At 37.9% G+C, this 22936-nt stretch overlaps 1 protein-coding gene across 14 annotated transcripts in view; it reads left to right on the forward strand.

Moving 5' to 3' along the window:
* The window catches only part of HDAC9 (histone deacetylase 9), a 456042-nt gene that overhangs the window by 217266 nt on the left and 215840 nt on the right, over positions 1 to 22936 (forward strand). For 7 of the 14 annotated variants that reach the window (XM_077175696.1, XM_077175735.1, XM_077175727.1 and 4 more), the window contains 4 exons: positions 11745 to 11986; positions 12922 to 13072; positions 15153 to 15279; positions 17149 to 17270. In XM_077175696.1, the coding sequence (XP_077031811.1) occupies positions 11745 to 11986; positions 12922 to 13072; positions 15153 to 15279; positions 17149 to 17270 (642 nt within the window). The remainder of the gene's footprint in view (positions 1 to 11744; positions 11987 to 12921; positions 13073 to 15152; positions 15280 to 17148; positions 17271 to 22936) is intronic. The other 7 variants (XM_077175687.1, XM_077175714.1, XM_077175738.1 and 4 more) reach the window with 3 other exon arrangements.

Here is a 22936-nt window from a genome sequence, read left to right on the forward strand (position 1 = left end):
TATCCTAATTAAGGGGAAAAATCCAAACACAAGCACATCTAAAAATCAGTGAAAATAACCTCATTTGTCAAAATAAACTCCCGTTTCTTAGCAGCACAATCCTCAGATATAAGTGTTCATGGCACAAATATAAAAACCATAAGAAGGGAAACAGTCAGGAAGAACTTTCACATTTCTGAGAAAAAAACATTTTCCTGAAAGAAGGACTTACTAAGGTATGCTGCTGCTAGTGCAGCCTTCTACAGTACCTTGATAAGGGTAGAACCTTGATGAGGGTGATTCAGGCTAGATTCTAGTTTGTCTCACGTCAAAGTGAACACATTAATAAATTCTTTATGGTAACAAGCCTACTCTCAGTGCTTTACCTTAAAATTAGTACTAGAGCTTTTCCATGGCAAACCTTCAATTAGTTGTGCTGCTTTTTTCTTCCAGTCCTTAATATGCAATGCCTGATACAATAATTCCATGACATGGAATGCCATCTCATTGATCACAAAAAGTTCTGCTTAAAGTGCAGAACATAAACACTTACTTGCAAGTTGCCTCTTGTATTGCAGTATTTTATCTTGTTCTAATGATGTTTCCAGCCAGGTTCAAAAGCTCAGTCAACAGGACTAAATGTGCTGAGAGTTGTTCATCTTAGGTCTGGTGAGAGGGAACTTCTGCTCTGAGTGATTAATGTGTTAAGTGAGGGGTGGGAGTTTCCATATGACTAGGATTTATTTAAATGATTAGGCTGAGATTCTCAAAGGACCCAGAGAGTTTCTTGAGGAGTAATTTCTAGTGCTTGACTCCATTAGTCTAGTGTGCCTGCTCCAAGCCTGATCTGTGGGTTTCCAAAACTTGAGTTTGAAATTTGAGAAGAATTCCCACTGATTTTTGTAGACTTCTTAGTAGGAAATTTAATTTCTTGCAAAACTTACTTGAGAAAGACTCTCTCATTTGAAACTGAAGAAATGCCCATTGACTTCCTGCGCATCAGATGACATGAAGAGAGAAAAAACCAAGCCACTAGTAAGAAAAATGGACCTGCTGAAATATGGAAAAACAAATATGGGTAATAATTTTTGGCTTTTTCAGTTTTCTGAACTGCACTTGCTAAGTGGCATCAGAATTGCATAGAAATTTTCAATATTTGGTTGTTTCTTTGACATTCCAGATGAATTTTTAGAAGTGTTATATTAGTGTCTGGAATATTACAGAATGCAGAACTATTTTTTCAGTGTTTATTTAGAATAATAATCACAGAAAATATCTCCAGCTAATGTACTGAGAAAGTTGCTGTCATCTTAATAATTTCTATAGTTTGCTTTTCCAGTTCTTAAAAATGACAAAGGAAAATGTATATCAGAGTGAGGAGAAATGTCTGTTTCCTATACTACTCATAGTAAATCCATAACTTTGCTTACTGATTGAGTTGACTGAATCATAAATAAACTGAAGAAAACCTGTATTTACCTGGTAAAAAGATTTTTGTATACAACAGTGTCCTGAACATAAGAAAGCATAGTAGGTTACACAGAAATATAAGTATTGTTCTTACATAAAATATTATACTTTTATTCCTTAAAATTTTGTTTATCTGAAGTCATAAAAGAAAAGTATACTAGTAGGAATTTTCTTAATGAGCATTTGTAGTGAAAATGGTGATTTTCTTATCTCACTGAAAAGACTCCTAATTAAACTTTATTTTCATTATATTTGGTATCTACGTAAATCTGGATTAAATAGCAATATTTAATTAGTGCTTTTTCTGTTCATTTTCATTTTGTAGTTGTCCCGAAATATAAAATTGACTCCCTCTGGTGGTTGAAACCAAGTCTCTGCATTCCAAGGAGAGCCTTTCAGAGATCCCTCTATTCTGGAGAGCACAAATCAAGAATAATATTTTCTAAGTTTAGTGTTACATCATTATGTAAAACCATAGAAATAGTTTTACTTGCTCTTATACAGTGTAACATTAGTAGTAGGTTGGTATTGCTATGTTTTGAACTTCAAGCACAGATTTACAGACCTTTTTCAAGAAATCAAAGTAGATTGTCAAAAGAAAGCAAACACAGATATGGACAAAATAGGCTTGACATAATTTACTGTGGTGAAAAGTGAAAAAAAATTGGAAAGGTGCAATTTAGATAAGTAGTGTAATAGTAATGATGCTAAATGTGTCACATGATTACATGAACAAGGTCTTTTATACCTAGCTTGGGATTTGTTTTCAGCTTGAGAACATTATTTGATTTTAAAAGTAAACATCTAAGAGTTTATCTTTGCCAAGACACCCTTTAAATATAAAAAGGAAGAAGTCTTCAATATTTGGATTGCAGCTCTGAACCTGAGAGTCTGTCTCTGTTTTTCAAGTAATTCCCCCAAATCTCAAATGGCAAAATATGAAAGAGACTTTTTGTGATTAGTTACTGCAAAAGATTATGGTTTGGATCTGTACTCTACAAAACCACAACTGTCTTCACATTAATGGGACGAAAATATAAGAAAGCATCCTAAAAGATTGTAATTTCCTTACTTGTGAGTTCATAATGCTTTTCATATATTTTATGTAATCTCTTTTAGTGGAGTGCCTGGTTTATATAAGGTCTCAGTAATGGAAATGAGGCCATCTGCATGATAGTCAAAGTTGTTTCGTGAGAGACATACTCTATCTGCAGCAGAAAATAAATTGGATGAAGACCTTTAAAACCTTCACAGCCCTTTCATCAAGCTGAGAGGGACTTTCCTCAGTAACTCCTCCATAACTTTCTGTAGTGCAGCCTGTCTTCTCTGCCTCCTGATGCCATTATCTATCCAGCTTTGGGGCTTGACTGCTGCCTAATGTTCCCATCAGCTGTATTAGCATTGTTTCGACTTTTCACGTTCTGACACTCCTGACTGAATGCCAGCATCCAATAAACCCTACCTTTCCTTTGCTTTGCATCATCACTGGGATCCTATCTTTGCCATTCACTTTCCCTGCCTTACCAACAGTGTTTTCTCTATGCATGGTGTCAACTATTCTGCTGCTGGGTATCAGTAATCCAGCAGGCAGACTTCTGAAAAAACAGCAAGCCAGCAATTTGGTGTTATCTATTTGTTTTATTTCAGTCCCTGTGCAAATATGCTCAGTGTTTTATGTGAGCAGAGGGAGACAGAATCCCCTGAGTGTGCTGCAGTTCAAGGCAATGTGGTACAAAGGGGAGCAGAGTAGGAAAAAATGTGTAATACAAACAGATGCATCTTTGCTAATAAATATCTGCAACTGTTAATTCCGCATAGAATATGTAAGAGCTTTATTTCTGAGCTGGCACTGTAAGTAATACTGGTGTTGCCACTTTCCAACTGGCATGACATTTACTATCTCATTAGGAGGATTCTTTAAAAGGCATTAATATCCTTGTGTTGGATTTTTCCCCCTCCTCTGGGGGAGGTTTCTCTTCAGTCCTCCATGTTTCTGTGCTTAGGATCAACCCCATTTTTAGGCCAGTGCTTGTCAAAGATCAGGATGTCCCATAAATATTTATAAGAAACATTGGAATAATAGAAGGTCTTTCTTGATTTCCTGGGTATAATAGACAGGTTGTAAGCCTAAGAAGTTATGTGTAAATGCTAGATTTTGCCATGCATTAAAAATGATAATAAACAAACCCCTAATTATTGTAGTGTTTTGGGAAGCACATACTTCCACAACAACAACAGCAAAAGGAACTGGAAGGTACTGTTTTCAACGCATTTTTTGGGTCAGTCATCTTTTTTTCCTAAAAAACCCAAAGTTGCCAACAGTTTCTTGAAAGATTTGCCCTACATCTTGCCTTCCAAGGGTTTTGTTTGGAGCACTGGCTGTCACACCCCTGAAATAGCAACGCTATTTGGGGATACTTGTTCAGCAAACCTCCACCCACTGTCTTATTTACTTGGAGCATGCTGCCCTATGATACTTCAGGACATACCTGCTGGCATGCCCAAATGGTAGCTGTTTTGATACCCTCACTTCAAGAAGAGCTTTTTTCCCCCCTCTCCTCTCTCTCTGTCATCACCTTGAGATTAGAATAGTGGTAGCCCCACTGCTGTGAATTATTCAGCAAGTGTAAACTCAACAATGTCACAAATGTGCCTGCAGCATTCATGGGTGGAGAAGAGATGAAAGAAAAGTAAGTGAAATCCTAAGTTCTGGATGTATTTGGTACCCTTTGTGGCAGTCTCGTGTTGCCTCCAGATCAGTGATGAGGCAAACACTGCAGGTCTCTAGAACCCTCCATGGTGCCTTTTCAAGTCATGCCTGGCAACCTGGGGGACTTGGTACATTGTCTTTTTATGTGGAATGATACTGATCCAATTGAAAACATGTTGCCTTTCTCATGTGGGTGTGGCATCAAGCGTTATACCTGCTTTTAAAAGGGAGGTGAGAGGAACCTTTTGTATCATGTGTGCTCCATGATTTTTCTTAGCATTTCAGGATATGATGCAAGAATTGTGTATGTATGCAAGTGCACAGACACAGTTATGTCACACTTGCTTTCAATTTAAATAGTTAATTTAAAGTTTATATTGAAGTGACTGGAAGATACTGATAAGCTGGTACTTGCTGACCTGGAGACATTGTACCTACATAGTTCTTTAACCAGCAAGTGGTGCTGCCAAATTGAACCTGAGTTGGCATCTTCACAGGGTTCTCACTAGCAGTGGTACTGATTTTTGCACAGAGGATCCACAGCCAAAAGAATGCTGTTTTACATTCTTCCCTGACTTTTTTTTTTTTTTGTGCATGGATACCATGCAGAGGGCACATTAGTGCCTAACTGGTTAACCTGATGCCATACCTAACACTGATTTATTATCATTATCTAATGGAATTATCAGTGTATCATAGATTTTGGAACTGAGAATAAATTTACATAGAAATTCTACATTTTAACTATATGTGCATTTATCTTTACCCTGTTTTTATCTTGCCTGCAGCAGTAATATCTAGAATTTAGGGTATTCATGTTCCTTATATCAAAAAGGCTTATTCTGGAAAGTGAAGATATGCCTGTGTGCTGATGGGTGTAGAGAAACGTGTATGTAAGGGTTCTTCTAGGTGAAATATAAATAAAGTAACTCAGAACCCCAAATATAGCTCAGCTTGGATTTCTTGATAACAGATCATCCCAGGTTTGAGTTTAAAAGTGTTTCATGTTCTGATGTGATTTACTGGGCACATTGCCTTTATTCCTGTGACAGAAGTGGTTGGCCTGATATTTGCATGAACTCTGGCTCATAAGTGGAACTTTCACTCATGTATTCAGTATAGAAGAAACAGCAAACACTCACATTTAAAAACTTTCTAGAGATAACAAATTAGATGGCATTTATGTTTGTGCTTGTTACAAGTGTTTGATTCAAAAGCCTATTTGGAGAGAAGGAATCTGATTTTAGTAAATCAATATAATAGAGCCTTTGATTTTTTACAAAAGCCAGCTAACTGTAACTTCAGTGTTGGTATTTCAAGGACTCTCACTGATATTTTAGAAGTTTGTGGTTGTTTGAGCTTCCTTTCCAGGCCCTGGGGAAATAAGAGTATGGTAAATCAAAGCCCAGATCGCTGTTAGCATTTATTTTACTTCTCATTATGACATGTATGCAAACACTTAAAAGAAATAGGAAAAAGGTATAATCATGATAAGATTCCTTTTTTCTGAACAAAGGGGAATACTTTTCAAGTTTAATTTATTACACTTCTCCTTAATACTATAAACTGAATTGAGTGCCTCATCAAGTTTGGCAGTTCACTTATACTTCTGATTCAATGATAGTACTTTTTAAAATAATTACTGACTCTTGAGAGATAATCAAGAAAATAACTCTGGAAAATACTTTTTCTGTTCCGAAATGTGTCTTAATTTCTTGCATTTTTTCTTTTCCAAGTGAGGAAATTTTAAAACTGCAAAATGCAGTTGAGTACTTAACTGCCAAAAAAGTTATTGGGCTACCTTTGGAAGAAATTTTTCCTTTTAATTTGCAGTTTTTCTGCTTTCCTTGCCCATGACAACCAAAATCCAGTGTAAGATTGAGGACATATAATGAATCAAAAATATTTAATAACATTCAGTGAAATCTAGGCGATGCTTTTTTTCAGTTTGATGCATTCTCCAGCATAATTGAGTGAGTGGAGAAAGAAACTGCTGATTTTATATATTGCAAAAAAGTTCTATAAGTGTCATCCTAAATCTGGATGCTTTTGTCCTCATGCTAAAATGAGATGCTCTGAAGGCTGTCTTCTTTCATCCCCTTTCTCTTGAGAGAGGCTCTGCATCCAGCTTCTCAGGTGGCATAAAGAAACTTTGCCTATATTGAAGTTAACAGAGGAATGACAGATTATGCCAGCTGAGAATTGAGGTAGAAGACTTTAGCTACCAGAGCTGAAATGATAAAAGCATCTCATGGGAGGTGACCTAACCTTTCACAGTTTATTGATCATCTGACTTGTACTTCTGATGTCACTGGTTATTCTTAACATTTCAGCTTCTTGCTCCTGCCGTCTGCCACGCAGGTCTTGCTGTGGCACCGCTTCCCCCAGGAAGGTGCCAGCCACCTCTCCTCCAGGGAACAGGCTCCAGATTAGGACATTTTCTGCACTCTTGAACACTGAACAATTGCAGATCAGTGGCAGTTTTCATGCTAGTCTCAGTCCTCTTTAGTCATGGCTATTCAAAACCACTTTGCTCGCTTTATTTCCCAGCATCCTCACCATGGACACATCGCTCCTATGTTAGCTCCTTATTTACACTGTGGCCTCACTGCCACCTTATCACTGTGCCAGGGCTGCTCTTAGATTACAGAGTGAGCAGTGTCTCTCTAATGCAGCTTCTCAGAGCAGAAATTTAACTCCTTTTCCTGTGTTTCATCCTCTGCTCGTGTCTTATTGCCTGGCTAGTCCTTCTCTGTCCCATCTCCTGCCAGTTCCTTTGTGGTTCACATGGCTGCCAAAATTTCCCTCTTACCCTCTGTTCCTTATTCCTGCAACTTTCAGCCTCCTACAGTATTTCATCTTTTCAGTCTTTTCAAAGATTTTTTTTTCAATCTGTTTCAAGGATACTGTTATAGCTTTTCAGGTATCAGTGCTTTTCAAGTCCTGAATGAGTTGGCACATAAATCTGGTTAAAGAAATACTAGGTTTAAATTGTAGAGTAAATGTAAAGTATTATCTTTTTTAGTGAGGGGCTGAATCTTCCACTCTTCTCAGGATTTAGGGCTCTTTTCTATAAATTCCTTAGTGCTCTGATTATGTCATGACTAACTGATGGCTAATTCTGCAAAAAGTGTTTTTACTTTCTTTGTATGAAGAGGCCAAATGGAGCCAGTTTCCTTTATAATAAAATGTGCAAAATTATTCTGTTTTTTTTTTCATTTTATGAAAAGCATATGAAAACTATGAAAAGTACTGTACAAGTTAATAATAACTTTGGGCTCTTTTTTGTAGAGCATAGTTCAAAAGAGTAGCACTGGTATAAACTCTCTTCGCTTTGTAGTACTTCACCAAGATTCTGTCTGGGGTAAAGGTGTGTATTTCTTTTCATACTGGTTCTTCTAGATTTTACTTGGGTTTTGTGTGTTTTCAGGAGTGTGGTTTTTTTACCTAATGACCTCTGGTTGGAGAAACCTGTCATCTGTCTTTTGTCAGATGTAATTTTATTTTAGCGTTCCAACTTCTGTAGTCCTCCTTGTTTACTTTATAAACCTTAACTGCTTCTTCTGTATAAGACTGCCTTGAACAACCAAGGCAGGAGAAGGAGGCTCAGCTTTATGCCCTGTTCCTATCTCCAGCCTTTTTTACTGTCCCAGCCCAACAGTGTAACTGAGACATTCCTTTGGAAAAAGGTTAATTTGGATCCCTGCAGTCCCAGCAGTCCACACAGTTCCTCTTACGTAAGAATCATAAATGTACTAGACAAATGGTCTATAAGCAAGTTGACTGGAATTCTTCTTGATTGCATCTCAAATCAGGAATGATGACTGCTCAGCTGATGACAGCATTCCTTGTTTCAGTTGCTGGATTTAAAGGTGGCAGAAATGTTTTCCAAGAAAGGTAACTGCCAACAAAAAAGGGAAGATTGCTTGTCTTGGGAGATGGTGGTAAGAAAGCAGGCTGCTTTATTTTCTGATGTTTTCCTTTAGCATTTGTGATTTGAAAGATTTGTGTTTCTAATACACCAGGGATTGAAACCAGTCACCAGAAACAGAGATTGAAATGCCATCTCTTAGTGGAAGACTTAACAGTTGTTCAGTGTTCCCATTGTAAGGAATGGTTTCAAAATGCAAAGCCTGAGGGTTAAACCAAGCTCCTTTACCTCTTTTTACACATGCTTCAAGCATCTAAATCACTCAACAAGCATGCCATTTTTCAAGTGTCTTATTTTCTTTCCACAGAATTTCAAAAGCCCTGTGGGAAGTGCCATCTATAGAGTATAATTGATATGGACACTCCTCTGAGACTATTTTTGTTGTTATGTTTCAAGATAAAGGCAATTGAGTATTTATAGGAAAAATAAATACATATGCCTTTTGCAATGTGTTGTAACTGAAAATTAAATATTTTTCTACTCAAATTTTGGCATATTTCCTGGAATCACTGAGCTTTCAGTAATGTTTTTAGTTAATATTCTGCAGCCTACTGTTGTATTCACCACAGCTGACTTGAGCTCAGAGAGTTTGTCTTTATTTAACCTTAGAGAGGAATCCCAGGCTTGCTATGTAGTTGGCAGAGCTGTTGGGAAGGATCTGCTGTGGACTGCAGTGGAGAGAGTTGAAGACAGGGTCTGAACCATGCCTGCTACAGCTTTACACCATTGGTGATATGAAAATCCTGAAGAATAAGTGAAATTAGCCTTTACCAAACTCTGATTAATATTTACTTTCATTATCAATGCCTTTCCTTCTTTGTCTAATATTTTTATGAATCCTGTTGCTTAGATCCTGCATCCCACAGTTCCTTGTGATTTGAAGTTGAGGGCACTGATTAGGACATTAATTTTTTACCTGCAGAATATATATATATATGCATTCATGTAGAGGGGGTTAAAAACATAAAAAGCCCCAATGAGACTAAGCATTCTGCATCACCTTTGCTCTCCAGAGTCTTCAAGTTGCAATGGTGTAGTGGTGGAGGGAAGGTGCTTCAGCTAAAAGTCAGAGCTTTTAAAGACACTGATTCTGATTCTCTGCTCCATTACACATTTTCACACTGACATAGCTCCATGGAACTGCTTTGTGTCTTTCTTGTCAGCTAGTAACAAGTAAGAATGTAAAGGGCCTATGGCATTAGGACTGTGAAACAGACAGTAGCAAACCATTCAGTTTGATTGGTGATCTTACAGGTACTTGTTTAGAATAATTTCATTGATGAGGTTGACTATTACTTCAGTTTTAAGACAGTAATTACCCCTAAAATTTAGTATTTGCTATGTCAGCAGTTATTAGAAGTATTGGTGGTAACTTTATTGTTAGCAATATTTATGCCAGGAAATATATGTTTGTCTTTATTTGTTGTTGAACATTGGCACTGAAATGATATTAAATATTATGTATTGATTTCTATGGATTCAAGTCTAGAACTACCCTAATATTTGTTTTCTCCCACATTAAGGAATGAGGTTAAGGTCAACTTGATGAAGTAGACATTCCAGTGCTAGATTTATTATTTGAGTGTGTGATAATTCTAGAAAATGTGTAGCTTACCAAACCAAGCCTGGTTTCAGTTGCAGATTTTACTAATAGTGAAAGGAAATTTCCATTGTTAAAAAATCCGAAGGCCTCCCCTCATGCTATGTTCTCTGAAAATGAAGAAATGCGATGCTGGTCCAAGATGGGAAGTATAATCAGCCTGAATCACCGTGCAGATCTGTAGAGGTTGATTTTCAGCTAGTATCTGCAAAATAAGCTGCAGGGTTCAGTTTGCAAACACTATTGTGAACCAAACCCTGTGGGGCTCAGTTTGCAAACACTATTGTGAACCAGACCCTGCAGGGTTTGCTGAGCTCCAGTTACTGCTCCTAGTAGGGCTTATTATCCTGTCACAGAAGATGTAAGAAAATCCATCTCTCCCCTTTAAACATGATAAACCTTTGTCACCTACAATGCAATTAATGTTAAAAATAGAAGAGTGCTGATGATAAGATTGTGACATGCAGGCAATGAGCCATTGTCCAAGTACAGGAGACTTATCTGGCAGGCCAGTCAGCCTACACGGTTTGCTGTCAGTTTGCTGATTGCCATTTCTCTCTGGGTTTGATGAAATATTCATGTCTTTGCTCTGCTCTCTGCAAGCACTATTGATTTCTTGTATAAACGCGGCTATATTTAGTCTAGACAAATGGAATGTGGATTGCTGCTGAATAAATGGGATGAAAGGCTGGGGGTTTGCCTGTCCATTTCTCTTGGTCGGTGGCAATTATTTATAATCAAGAGTAGTTTTTGTAAGTTAAAGGTGATTTTTTATAATTTAGTGATTAGTCTCAGAACAAAAGCAAGCACTTAGACACAATCGTTCTGTTGGGATAGTGGGTTAAGAAGCCAAATTATGCTGTGAGGTTTACAATCACAGTTACTAGGATTTAAAAAAAACAGGCCCAGAAAAGGGTATGTTTTCAGAATTTTGAGAATCAAAATGATCAGTAGAAAAGATTTGATGCCTTTTCCCTTATTTTTATAAAATCTTTTACTAATAGATCATTTTACTAATGATCATACAGTTAGAATTCAGTCCCCTCTCCATTTGCAGCAGTTTCAACTTTTACTGCTTCAATTTTGCTGTCTCTGCTTACTAGAATATTTCTGTTTCGTTTTGATTTTCTCCTGGAAACAAATACAGCTGCAGCAGAGAAAGAGGACAAAATATGCTTAAAATCTTGTTCTCGAATCATTTCCAACAGCATGTTTGTTTTCAGTTAATAATCTTATTTTCCAGTGGAGATAGTGGAGGAATATGGACTAGAGTGAATGTGTTTGTGTTTCACTGTCCTCTTGTGGATGGAATCAGAACTGCTGGGCTTTAGCAGAGACCTTCAGCTGCTATTTATTTTCCTCTTGCAGATATGTTGCTTGTTAGTCTTTTGTTCTTTTGAAATAGATAAAGTTACACTCACTCTCTTCACTTGATGAGAAAATCAGAGCTTTAAATGTATTGTAGTGGAAGTGATCAAATCACTGTTCTGCTCCTTTTAGTCCCTTTGATTTAAATTAGGAGATCGAAACTACAGGATCCTCCATTAAATACTTTAATGCTAGATTAAGAATTTTTAAGATCTAACATTTAAAACAAACTGAAGTAATTAATTAATTTTCTTACAAGCCATATATAGTGTGCTATGCATTGTGATTGTGGTCACTTTCCCAAAAGCTGTATTAAAACTTCTCATTTTGCATGTCAAATTATTTCCCCATTTTATACGTTATTCCTCTGTGTTTGCCAGGTATATTTATATGCAGTAGCCAGGTAGCACTGAGTAGCTTTTCATGTGTAACAGTATCCTCAGAAAAATCCACCTACTAGCTTTGCAAAATCTCTTGCAGTGCAGTGGGAACTGCAAGGCCTTCATCTTATGCTGAGCAAGTGCCCTAAGTGTTTATTGTGTAACATCAATAGTGCCTAGGAGATTTTCACTAAATATTGCTCCGTGGTTTTAGAACCTGGGTTGTGTGTTAACCTGTTTAGCAGAATATTAATCTGGGAGTATTTAAATTTAACATGTCTATGTTTTGTTGTTCTCTTCCCCCAGTGGATGTGAAGTCAGAGGTTCCCGTGGGGCTGGAGCCGATCTCTCCGTTAGACTTGCGGACGGATCTCAGGATGATGGTTCCCATGGTGGACCCGATTATGCGCGAAAAGCAGCTACAGCAGGAGCTGCTCCTGATCCAGCAGCAGCAGCAGATTCAGAAACAGCTGCTCATTGCAGAGTTCCAGAAGCAGCATGAAAACCTGACCCGCCAGCATCAGGCCCAGCTCCAGGAGCACATTAAGGTAGCAACATTTTTCATTTGTCCCTTACTTTATCTGCCAAGTCAATATGCTTAAGCAGACACAAAAAGGGAACATGCCTGAAAGGTTTGCTGTGACTGAGAGATGGTGTTTGAGTGCTCTTTTCTCTGTATTGGGGTGACAAAAGCCTTTTAAAGTAAAACTGCTGGCAGTGACTTGCTCACAGCAGACCAAGGCAATACTGTGAGAATCACTGAGCTCATGAAGCCACCACATCCACCAAAGATAGAACTACCTATTTTACAACCTGGATTTTCAGCTGAACTTCAATGTGGCTGGTTTTTTGGTATAAACTGTTTTCAGTATATTAAAGCACTGCTTTTTTGGGCTACTGAGTTTGTGACCACAAATCAAATTGATAGCAAAGTGCATAATATTTGCATTTGTAAAATGGAGGCAGACCCTGATAGTGTTGTGCTTTCACTCTTCTCTGAGCTTCCTCATATAATACAAAAAGAAAATGATTTATGGGATTGCATGCACTATGGCAGGATTGCTGTAATGGATTTTGACCGGGAATTTATGATCTTGCCTTTCATTTCATTTTTTCCCCTCTTATCTACTTGCCATTGTGCTGCTGTGCTAAGCTTCCACTTGACAGAGCTGACAAATGCAGCAGAGAACAGCAACCAGAGTTAGGTGATGCACAGGCAAAGAACAGTGTGAAGTTTCCAGGCATCTTTGCCAAAAGAGAAAGAAGTGAAACCAGAGCAGCAGGCTGCTACCTGACACCAGAGTCCAATTTGGTGACAGCCAGTAATGCACTATGCTGCTCAAAAGTCAGTTAAAAGATGAAAAGAAGTATAAGCATAAAAGCAAGCACTGATCCTCAGTTACTCAAGGGGATTGTTTTAACCTGGACTGACCTAGAAAACATTGCAAGCTGCACTTTCTCATGTCTTTTTGTTCTGTGCAAGTTACAACAGGAACTACTAGCCATTAAACAACAGCAAGAACTCCTTGAAAAAGAGCAGAAACTGGAGCAGCAGAGACAAGAGCAGGAACTGGAGAGGCATCGCAGGGAGCAACAGCTTCCTCCCCTCCGAGGCAAAGAAAGAGGACGAGAAAGTAAGAGCCAATGTACCATGAATCCTAATAAGAAATGAATCTATTCCCCTTTGCATTCTCCCAGCCAAAATGAACTATGAACAGGAACCTGAAGGAAGCCTATTCCTGTGTGAAATACGCAGGTCGAGAAGTCAAGACTGTGCTTTGAGAAGGGCAGGGCCACCCACTTCACCCACAGAAACACATTTCTGGTTTGTGTGCAGACTTGGAAGACTGCAGGAAGGCACAGCTTGACAGACTTACAGATATGCATCTCAGGAGTCAAACTCTTTGTATAAAAAAATGAGAAAATTTGAAAGCATAAAGCTTCACATGAGAACTTTCTGAAGAACTTTTTTCTCAATACAGAAAGTACTACAAAACAGCAAAAATTTAAATTAGTTGCTGAGATTTGTTTCAAGACTGAAAATAAAATGAAATATTTAAGAATATCTTAGGATGAATCTTTTAAATATTTTGCTAGGACTTTTTCAAACTGTCTTGTGTTTGTTCTTGATGACATTTCTTGAGGCGTAACCAAGAGTTTTTTCTAGCTTTTATAGCTATAAAGAAAATAACTATAAAGGTTTGTTAGGATTTGGTGCTCACTAGAGGGAGACAGATACAAATAATTCTCTTTAGTGAGGTCAGTTGGAAAATCAGGTTGAAGTACAGTATGAAGATATTCAAAATGAAGCTGCCACAAACAGATACTGTTACTTGCCCTACTAAATGAGCACAAGAATTAACTGACAAAGACTGAAGCAGAAAAGTGCTTTTTTTCCTTGGGTGGAAAAAGATATCACTTCAACAGCTGTAGGTGTACCATGTCATAGGCTTTAGAAATTAGGGTGTCCATGGTGCTCCTAGTACTTAAGAGAACAATGAGCCCATAAAAAAGTTTCCATCTTATTGACCTAGAAATCTGAGGGTGTGGAAACTGCAGGAACAAAAGGTTCCTCTAAGTAGTATAAAAAAAAAAATCAGCCTCCATGTGAAGTTAGGCTTTATTAGTGCTCCTGCCAGAGGAAGAGCAGAGATGTGACCTCAATGGTTCCCGTCTCAATTTGAGCTTGCTGGGTGGCTGCTCAGGATGTAACAGCCAGCCAAGAAGCTTGTGACCCCTCCAGGCCCATCCCCAGCCCCAGAGTTTGTTGGTGGTGATGATCTTTTTAATGAGTAGAGGAGGGAAGGGAGGTGTGGGCAGGGGAGTTGGAGTATGAAGCAGAGCAGTAGTAGAGGTATTCTGTGGGCAGTGGGTCACATGGGACATGCTCAGCATCTCAGCTGTGGTGTGTCAGGGCTGGATAACCAAATATTCAGAGTATCAAATATGCCTTAGTGCTGCACCTTTGAAAGAAATGAGGTGTCATCCCTTTTTTGCCACTGATTATTGAAAACCAAAATATTTTTGTTTTCATACTTTTTTTTCTTCAATGAACACTATTTTGGCTATGAGTAAAGAAACATGTCCTATACTGCAAGCTTGGCAGTTTAACCTTACAATGACATGCTCTACTTTTTGTTCTCTATTGAGCTGGCCACCAAGAGAGGCCAAAATGCAATGTCTCCTGTCTTCCAGACTTTGCACGTAGAGGCTCTTAAGAGGCTTCAATTAAAAGAATCACTGCTGGCTCTTTCTGCAGTGTTCTGTTTATAACCAAGACAGTGTTCAGAGGACAATTTTGCTGTGTTACTACTAGTACTTTATTAAAAGAAAAAACATTCATTACTGAAAACTCAAAACTGACCTTTTGTTACTGTCTTTTTAGTTCTATTGTTGGTTTTGTATTCAGATTGTTGGAAACTATCAGGAAATAATTTAAATTCTTTAGATACATCTGGCCCTGGATAAATGGCCTCATCTACTGTTGAAATATTCCTTATGACTTCACTGGATTTTTGAGCCATGGCCAGCTTCAGTCTTCCACAGACAAGCATTTAATCCAAATGTTATCTCTTTGACTTTTTCTACCAATAGTTAGTTTATAGTTTACAAAACTTCCAGCAATAAGGCACAGACTCTGTTTTGGGGTTTGTTTTCTTTAAAAAGGTAATTTTTTTAAAGTAAAGATAAGATGCATTTAACTCTATTTTTTAGGGGCAGTGGCCAGTACAGAAGTGAAGCAGAAACTTCAAGAGTTCCTGTTAAGTAAATCAGCTACAAAAGACTCTCCAGCAAATGGGAAGAATCATTCCATGAGCCGTCACCCCAAGCTCTGGTACACGTATGTTCAGTATTAAGCTGCTTCCTTGTCTTGTTGAGGTATCAGCTAAAACTTGGCAGAATGCTTTTCCAGCAGGGGTGTTGAGAGTCTGCCTCCAGAGCAAGGCAGCAGTTCAACCCAAAGATTAGCAAAAAGCCAGAAGTGTTATATTTCTGGTTGAACTGAGGAGTATTTGGTGTTAAGTGATGAGAACTATACAGAACAAGACTCTCTCAAAAATCTGTATAATTGCTTTTATTTCAGCTGCTTCATCTGTAGCTTCTATAGCTGTTGCTATCACAAATTTTACAACCATGCCTGTCATTTTTCCAAGTATCTTATTTTCTTGCAGTTAGAACAACTTTGTGTTTGTCTTACTTGGATTTTGAATCAATCACAAAACATTTCCTCTTGAAGAGACGCTGCTTTGCTTCCAGTGAAGTTTCTTGAATGGTGTTAGCAATTCACAAGGATTTTGAGAAAGACTGTGGTCATTTAACTTTTCTGACTCATGGATTTTAGTATCCAAACTGCATATTCTTATGATAACTTGGCCTTGACAAGAATCTCCTTAGACCATGGAAACAAGTGATTTTGTTGAGTCCTTCAAATGGTTTATTGACATGTTAAGAGTTTACAGTTTTGCAGGTTTTATTCCCCACATAAATGAATCAAACAAAATGAACTGTCTGCATTTCTGAAAGACTTAAATGCCATGTCTGCATTTATCTTCAATAGGACAAGCAGAAGTGCTTATGGTACACCAGATTTCTATCTTTTACTTATTCTTTTTGAAAAGGATTGCTGAAGGTTGGCCCTTGGAGTTTGCATTCTGAGCTAACCAGAGCATTTGGGTAAAATGACTTAATATACAGTTACATTGTGTTTGGTGGATTAGTAATTAATTAATTAATTTTTTCCTTCCAAATAATTTGTAAAAGTCTCTTGAACATGTAAGATTTCTGGACTAATAATCTGAGCCTCAGATGACTGAGTATGAGGAGCTCTGCAGAGGATGCCTTCTGCTATGCTACAGAAATAGTGCTTCCTCTCATGATAGAGACATATTATTGATTAACCACACTGCGTTGGAAAGACAAGCAGAGTCTGTAAAAGGCCAAGTAAAATAATCTTTAGATAAACACAAAGTTTGAAAGTTTTTCTCCTTTCCTTCTCTCCCTCTCAAGATAAAAAAAAAAAACCCAACCCCTGTTTCTGAGCCACATGATGCAATTTCTATGTGCTTCAGAAATCTCTGTCCACAATATTTCTTTCATACAGCAGTTGTCAGAAAACACTCTTCGACTTGAAGCTTCTCTGCTGACATGAGTGCTATATGCTGCAGAGTGGTGTGGTCACAAAATTTACAAATTTGAATTTAAAGTCAAGGTTTCATTTACCTTGTCCACAAAATAATTTGGGGGGAGGGGGGTATCCAAGAGATAATAGGTCAGTATTTCTGGTTATTTTATGCAAGCCCTCCGGCCCTGAAAATCCCCCACTTTTGTACAGAGAAGGTTTGATCAATATACATCTATTTGTATATGATAAACATGCCTTAAGTGGTTATTGCTGTGTGTCACCTGATTCATATTAAAAAGCAGCCACCTGAAATGGTCAATTCCCCAAACTGGAGACAGACCCTGTCTGTAGATCAACATGAATCTTATCCTATGTGATTTCTGTAATGAGTGCAAAAAATGTGTTTTTGGGAATCCCAAGGAGTTCCATAACTTACTGTAAGAGTGAAATTGGTTACATGAGCCTGTGGTTTGTGCACACTTAGAGGAACAAGAACATAAACACAGCTGAGACGTGTACAACATGTGTGGATAGTTACTGCTGGTCACCTCAGTGACAGCTAATTTGTGACCTCTGTGTCTGCTGCAGGGCTGCCCACCATACCTCACTGGATCAAAGCTCTCCACCCCTGAGTGGGGCCTCACCACCATACAAATATACTTTACCAGGAGCACAGGATGCTAAGGATGATTTTCCACTTCGTAAAACGGGTGAGTTAGCGTCATTTATTCGAGCCCCTTGCCCAGCAATTCTCCCACCCTTTATTTTAACCAGGCTGTCCCTCAGCAAGGCATATATCATATTCCATAAGTTCAAGATGATGCCATGAGTAAGTTCAAAGATCCAGACCACATATTTCCAAGGTTAGCCTGGCTACATGGTACCAAGAGTTGGTGTTTCCTAGTGCTGACAGCTAGTGCAGGCTTCAGTTCTGATAAATTTTGTTCCTAAACATCATTTCATGGATCTTTATTTTCTGTGCCTTTCTTCTGGCTTTAACAACTATCTCTGCCCTGCTTGGTAGATAAAGTGTCTATCTTCAGATGGTATTCTGCTTTTAGACAATGTCTTTCAGGGCATTTTGAGGGGAAATCATGGAAAGAGGAGGAATTGGATTAATATCATATTTTGTGTCATTGGCTGTCAGAGTTTGTATGCGTATCACAGAGTATTCTGAGCTGGAAGAGACCCAGAAGGATCACGGAGTCCCACACTTCAGTGAATGGCCCATACGGGGATCCAATCTGTGACCTTGCCATTACCAGCGCTGCACTGTGTCCATTTTGCATCTCTTCTGACACATAGAAAATGTTCTTTTGAAGGTTTTAGAATATTTTAGAAGATCTAACAATTGAATATATTATCTTGACAGCAGGTTAACTGTAGACTTAGGTTTTTCTGCACCATAAAAAAAGCTAGAATGGCAGTGGAGTCCATGTGGCTGTTGCCTCAGGACCTTGGTGCAGTGACTGGTATCCAGGAATGCAGGGAGACACTCAGAGGAGGGGGGAAAAGGAAAAGAAAACATTAGATCGCTTATTGCATGAGTCTGCTGTTGAGTGATATAGTTACGTTCAGAGAGAAAGTCTGACCCCCTACTGTGCTAACAGCCTTTGAATGCGATTTTGCCACTGGGTGATTGAAAACTAACTGCAAAACTGACTTGAAAAGAAGTGGCATTTGGAACCAGAAGATATTCAGAGAGAAAATCCAGCCTGTATCTAATACTTCTGGGCAGACTCTCTAAGTCATATTATATCCCCAAATATTTTCAAAGGAATGGAAGCATGAAAAGCAAAATGCTAATTTATTCTAGCTGAATTACCCTTTGTACAATATGGTGGCAATATAACAAGATTCTATAAAATCTTGTTCGGGCTGTTCAACATAATAAGCCCTTATGTGGGTCTCTGTTTAATACCACCATACAACATATATTTTCTATGCCAATAGACTATACATTTTCGTTTTTTGAACAAAAGAATGCATTTTGCATCTTCTAAATGCTATGAATTCATCTACATGTATTTGAAATGCAAGCTTTAATTTTTCTTCCATGTTTATGTATCTTAAATGTTATGATTGATATTTATGATGTGTCAGCCTGTTGATCTGTAAAACAAAACATTTTCAGACTTTGTAACAGTAAAGTTCTCGTGCAGCTGCTAATACTTTTATATCTCTGTGGGGGTTTCAAAATATTCCTTAATTCAATTCCCATTGTCTGCATAAGAGGACTATAATATAATTAAATCCAGATGTTTTCTTTATGTTATTCCAAATATTTGGGCATGCAGTGCATCAGTTCCAAAATTGAACAAAGGACATGATGACTCTCTGAAAAGATATCTACAGAATAAATAGACAAATACTAATATAATCATTAATATAAACATTTCTATGACATTGACATAGTAATTCTGATAAGCAAATACAATGAAGTGTACAGCATGTTGTATGTTACCCACAGAGGATATTTGATATCTCTCCATATCCGTGAAAATAGCAACTGTTAATATCCTGTTTACACATCCAGTCTCTCTGTGTGCTAGAGATGTTTAATTCCAGTCTTAGCTACATCCCCACAAAGTTTTCAATGGTTGTTCATCAGGCTGAGTGTAAAAGCAACAGGAACCAAATCGACACAAGTCAAATGACCCCAAACTGATCTGGGTGGCTCTAGGCCATCCTCCAAGCAGAGGGGACATTGTGGAGCCTGTGCCATCCTCACGGGACCTTACTAGACAAAGATGTCCCACGAACACTCATGTATATGGACAGGCTGTAAGCCTGCAGAAATCTGACCTTTGCCACGAGGGGTGAACCTCTTTTCCTTCCCTTTAGGCTATGAACTCTTATTGCCACTGGCTCCTGGCAAACCCTCTGTGGTGCTGAACCTGCATGAAGTCAGCAATTCATATGAAGGCAGACCCCACATTCCTTTCAGCCTTAAGAAAGGAATACCTGTTGTGACTTTTAATTACAGCTTTGTTTTGCTTTTTAGGTTACTTTTTTTTTTTATCTTTATAATATAAGATACAGAGGTATATTTCTCTTCTCCAATGTTGTTAAAATGCTCTTGTAAGATAACTCTGATTGAATCAGGTACTCTGAGATCAGATTTAATGGGAAACAAAGCTGAATGATTCTTCCCTGACATCCTAATGTGTTTTTCAGTGCTAAGGGAACACCAGGTGTCACACAGGCATAGTAAATCATGAATTTTGCTTGCTTACTTTCTTGTTCAGTAATCCATTTAATCTTTCCTAATTAGTCCTGAAGTGACATCTCCTTTTTAATCTTCTAAATATTACTTCTGAAAGAATGGTACAAAGGAAAATATTTTCTGCAGCTTTTACACTTCTAGTATCTAGAATGGTGGAATGCTTAGATAACTAGGAAAAGACTTAGTCTTGCTCTGTCAATGTTTAGGTACCAGAGTTAACATCCTAGTGCAGTGACTGTGGTTACTCAACAAGTCTCAGCCATCTGGATTGTTCCTTTCTGTGCAAGATGCAGCAGAAGTTGTCAGCAGTGGGCTTCAGAAAGTTTAGCTGCATGGAGGATTGGGACTGTCCTAGGGGCTAGAGGCCAGGGTATGCAACTCTTTGCACAGCTGCATTCAGATGCTTGGTGTTGACAGACTTTGAAAAGAGTAGAGCAAGGGGAGCTATTGCTTCACTGGATAGATAAATACACCATGAGAAGCTACACGTCTGTAGCTACGAGCAGAATTCAGTGTAAAGAGCATAAGATCAAATTTTGAAAATCTCCAAAACTTGCACCGTGGTTACTAGCTGTAATGTGTTTTCTGTAAAGCACCCAAAATTTTAAGCAGCACATGGCTCATTAACTTTCAATGAGACTAATGTGTCTAAATTACCCAGAGAGGTTTGAAAATACCTCCCTATTACTGAACACTTTTGAAATTCATACTGACTTTTTTAAGAGCTCTGATGGGAGCCATGTACTTTTGAAAATCTGATCATTTAATAAGGGGAACTTTTGCTTGTTGAGCTCCTCTTGTCTGTGACTATCTGTCCAGGAAAATATTATCCTCTTTGTGAGGATACAAAGCACAATAAGCAACATGGGTTTGGTACGGTAGAAGAGCTTTTCAATTTTTTTTTCTATTTTTTCTTTTACCTTTTCAAAATGCAGAAATTCTGGCAAATGGCCCTAACATTTGCACTTTCTCCAATCTTTAAAATTTCACTTTTTATATAAAAGTGTTTATACAAACCAGCAAAAGCCAGTAAGTTCCAACAAGGGTTAGCTCTCTGGCCAAAGCTGTATACTTTTTTTTATGGTGCTGTAGATGGAATTTCTGCATGATGTTTTTTTTTTTTTTTTGAAGAAATTCCTGGGGACATCATCATATCAAGTATGAACTGTTTTTTCTTTCCTGAGTTTAGCACAATCATGGAAGAATGGGAATGTCAATCAGTATTTCTATTTATTTTGATTTTGTGCCAGTTGAATCTTTCTTTGCAGATGGAGTTGTAGGCTTACAACTTGCATTGTGCTTAGGGATCTGAACATCTCTTACAGTGTAACAATTTGAGAAGATGTTTGTAGCTCACTTTCCAAAAATTGGAAACATATTCAATGGAAATATAGCATAGGATTTTTTTTAAATAACAAATAGTACGAGGTTCTTCCTTGGATGGGAGAAGTTGTGTAATTCCATACAGGAAAAAAGAGGAGATGAAGGATTTAATATTATGATGAAAGAGAGGAAGAAGTTTGCCCTGCACAGCCATGATGATCACTCTGTAAAACGCATATTAAGTTAACCTGATTAGGCAGTAGAATAACAGTGTAGCTCTTGTGTAAATGAGAATGAAAGATTCCTGAATGAGAACTCAGCAGACGTAATTTTTAAGAAAAGAAATTAATTAGAATATTTTCTTACTGTACTTTGTGCGCTTAGTGACTCAGTAATTTACTGTAGCAGTTGAAGATCAGAAGAAAAACATTTTGTGTGTGAAGGTTTTTCTCCTTCCCCCTTTTGTGCCACCAAATTTTATTTCTGTTTGCATTTTCTAGGAAAAACATTCTTTTGTGATGTAACAGTATATGAAAAAGCTGGCTTTCTTTTGGTTTTTATTTAAAAAAACCCCAACCTTGGAGTATACCAAACCCTCAATTACCATGTCTGCCAAAATGAGGAGGTCCATCTCAGTGGAGAGAAGTGCTATTTTTCTCTGAATTTATGAGCAAGAACAATAAATGGGAGAGGCAATTTGTTTATTGAAGCAGGGAAATGAGGCAAACATATGATTCTCCTAATTTTATCCCATTTTCCAGGGATGCTAAGCATTCCTGCCTCTCCAGACTCCATATTTTCCTGGACTGGTGAACAGTCTCGACAAATTTGGACTAGGTAATGTGCTCAGAAGAAATCAGTACTTATCACAGTGAGAAGGAGGAAAGGTACCCTGATCTTGACTCCTCTTCACCAAACATTTTCAGCCTTCCCAAATTCAGTATCAATAACTTCAGAGCATGTAATTAGTAGTAGGAATTTTTAGAAAGAGAAAAAGCTTCCACTTGCAATTGCAGACTTAATCGAAGGCAGAGCTCCCGGATTCATGTAATGAAGAGGCCAAGCTGGTGTGCAGGCCCTGGGAGCCAGCAGCTCCAAGGAAATGTGATGTGGTTGTAGCTACGGTGTGGGCCTGCTCGTGTCTCCAGCCCATCAGAGCTGCGGCTGAGGAGAGATGTCCTGTCATTCTGATTGAGCTCAAGTTAGAGGAGAATTTATTTGAGATATCTTAAAACTAAATAAAAATGAATGCTAGCGTAGGCTTAATGACACTGTCAAAGAGAAAAGAACTTGTGTAGGTATGCTTTGGTATCATGAAAGCTGCCAGGGCCTGCACCAGGGTTCAACAGGAGTCATCACCAGAATGATTCTAATGAAGACCATCATAGTCTTCCCATCAGTGGAAGGTTATTCCTCTGATGCATTTTTTTAACACTCATTATTAATTGCAGAAATAAAATTTTTTGTGAGTGGATAAAAAATTTACTTAGTTTCCAGATTGTCTTTTGTTTTTAGCAAAAATCCCACTCCATGTATATATTGTCATGTTCTGTTTTGCCAGTAATTATTTTATGACACTACCAACCCTTTTTCATAATGAAACTAATTATACAATCTTGATCAAAACACTGTCTTAGTTCTTTTACTGACCAGTGTATAGCCAAAATTGAATTATGAAGTTCTGCTTCATGTAAGTACATAAAAACTTTCTTGCACTGTTTTCAAAAATGCTTTTAAAATTAGCATTAAGAAGTGCCTTGCATAACTTTTTGATAAGCAAGTAATCAGATACTAGACACCTTTTTGACTTTTGAACCTAAAGAAACC

This window comes from Agelaius phoeniceus, chromosome 1 (assembly GCF_051311805.1).
Source record: "Agelaius phoeniceus isolate bAgePho1 chromosome 1, bAgePho1.hap1, whole genome shotgun sequence".
NCBI classification, from domain to species: Eukaryota; Metazoa; Chordata; class Aves; order Passeriformes; family Icteridae; genus Agelaius; species Agelaius phoeniceus.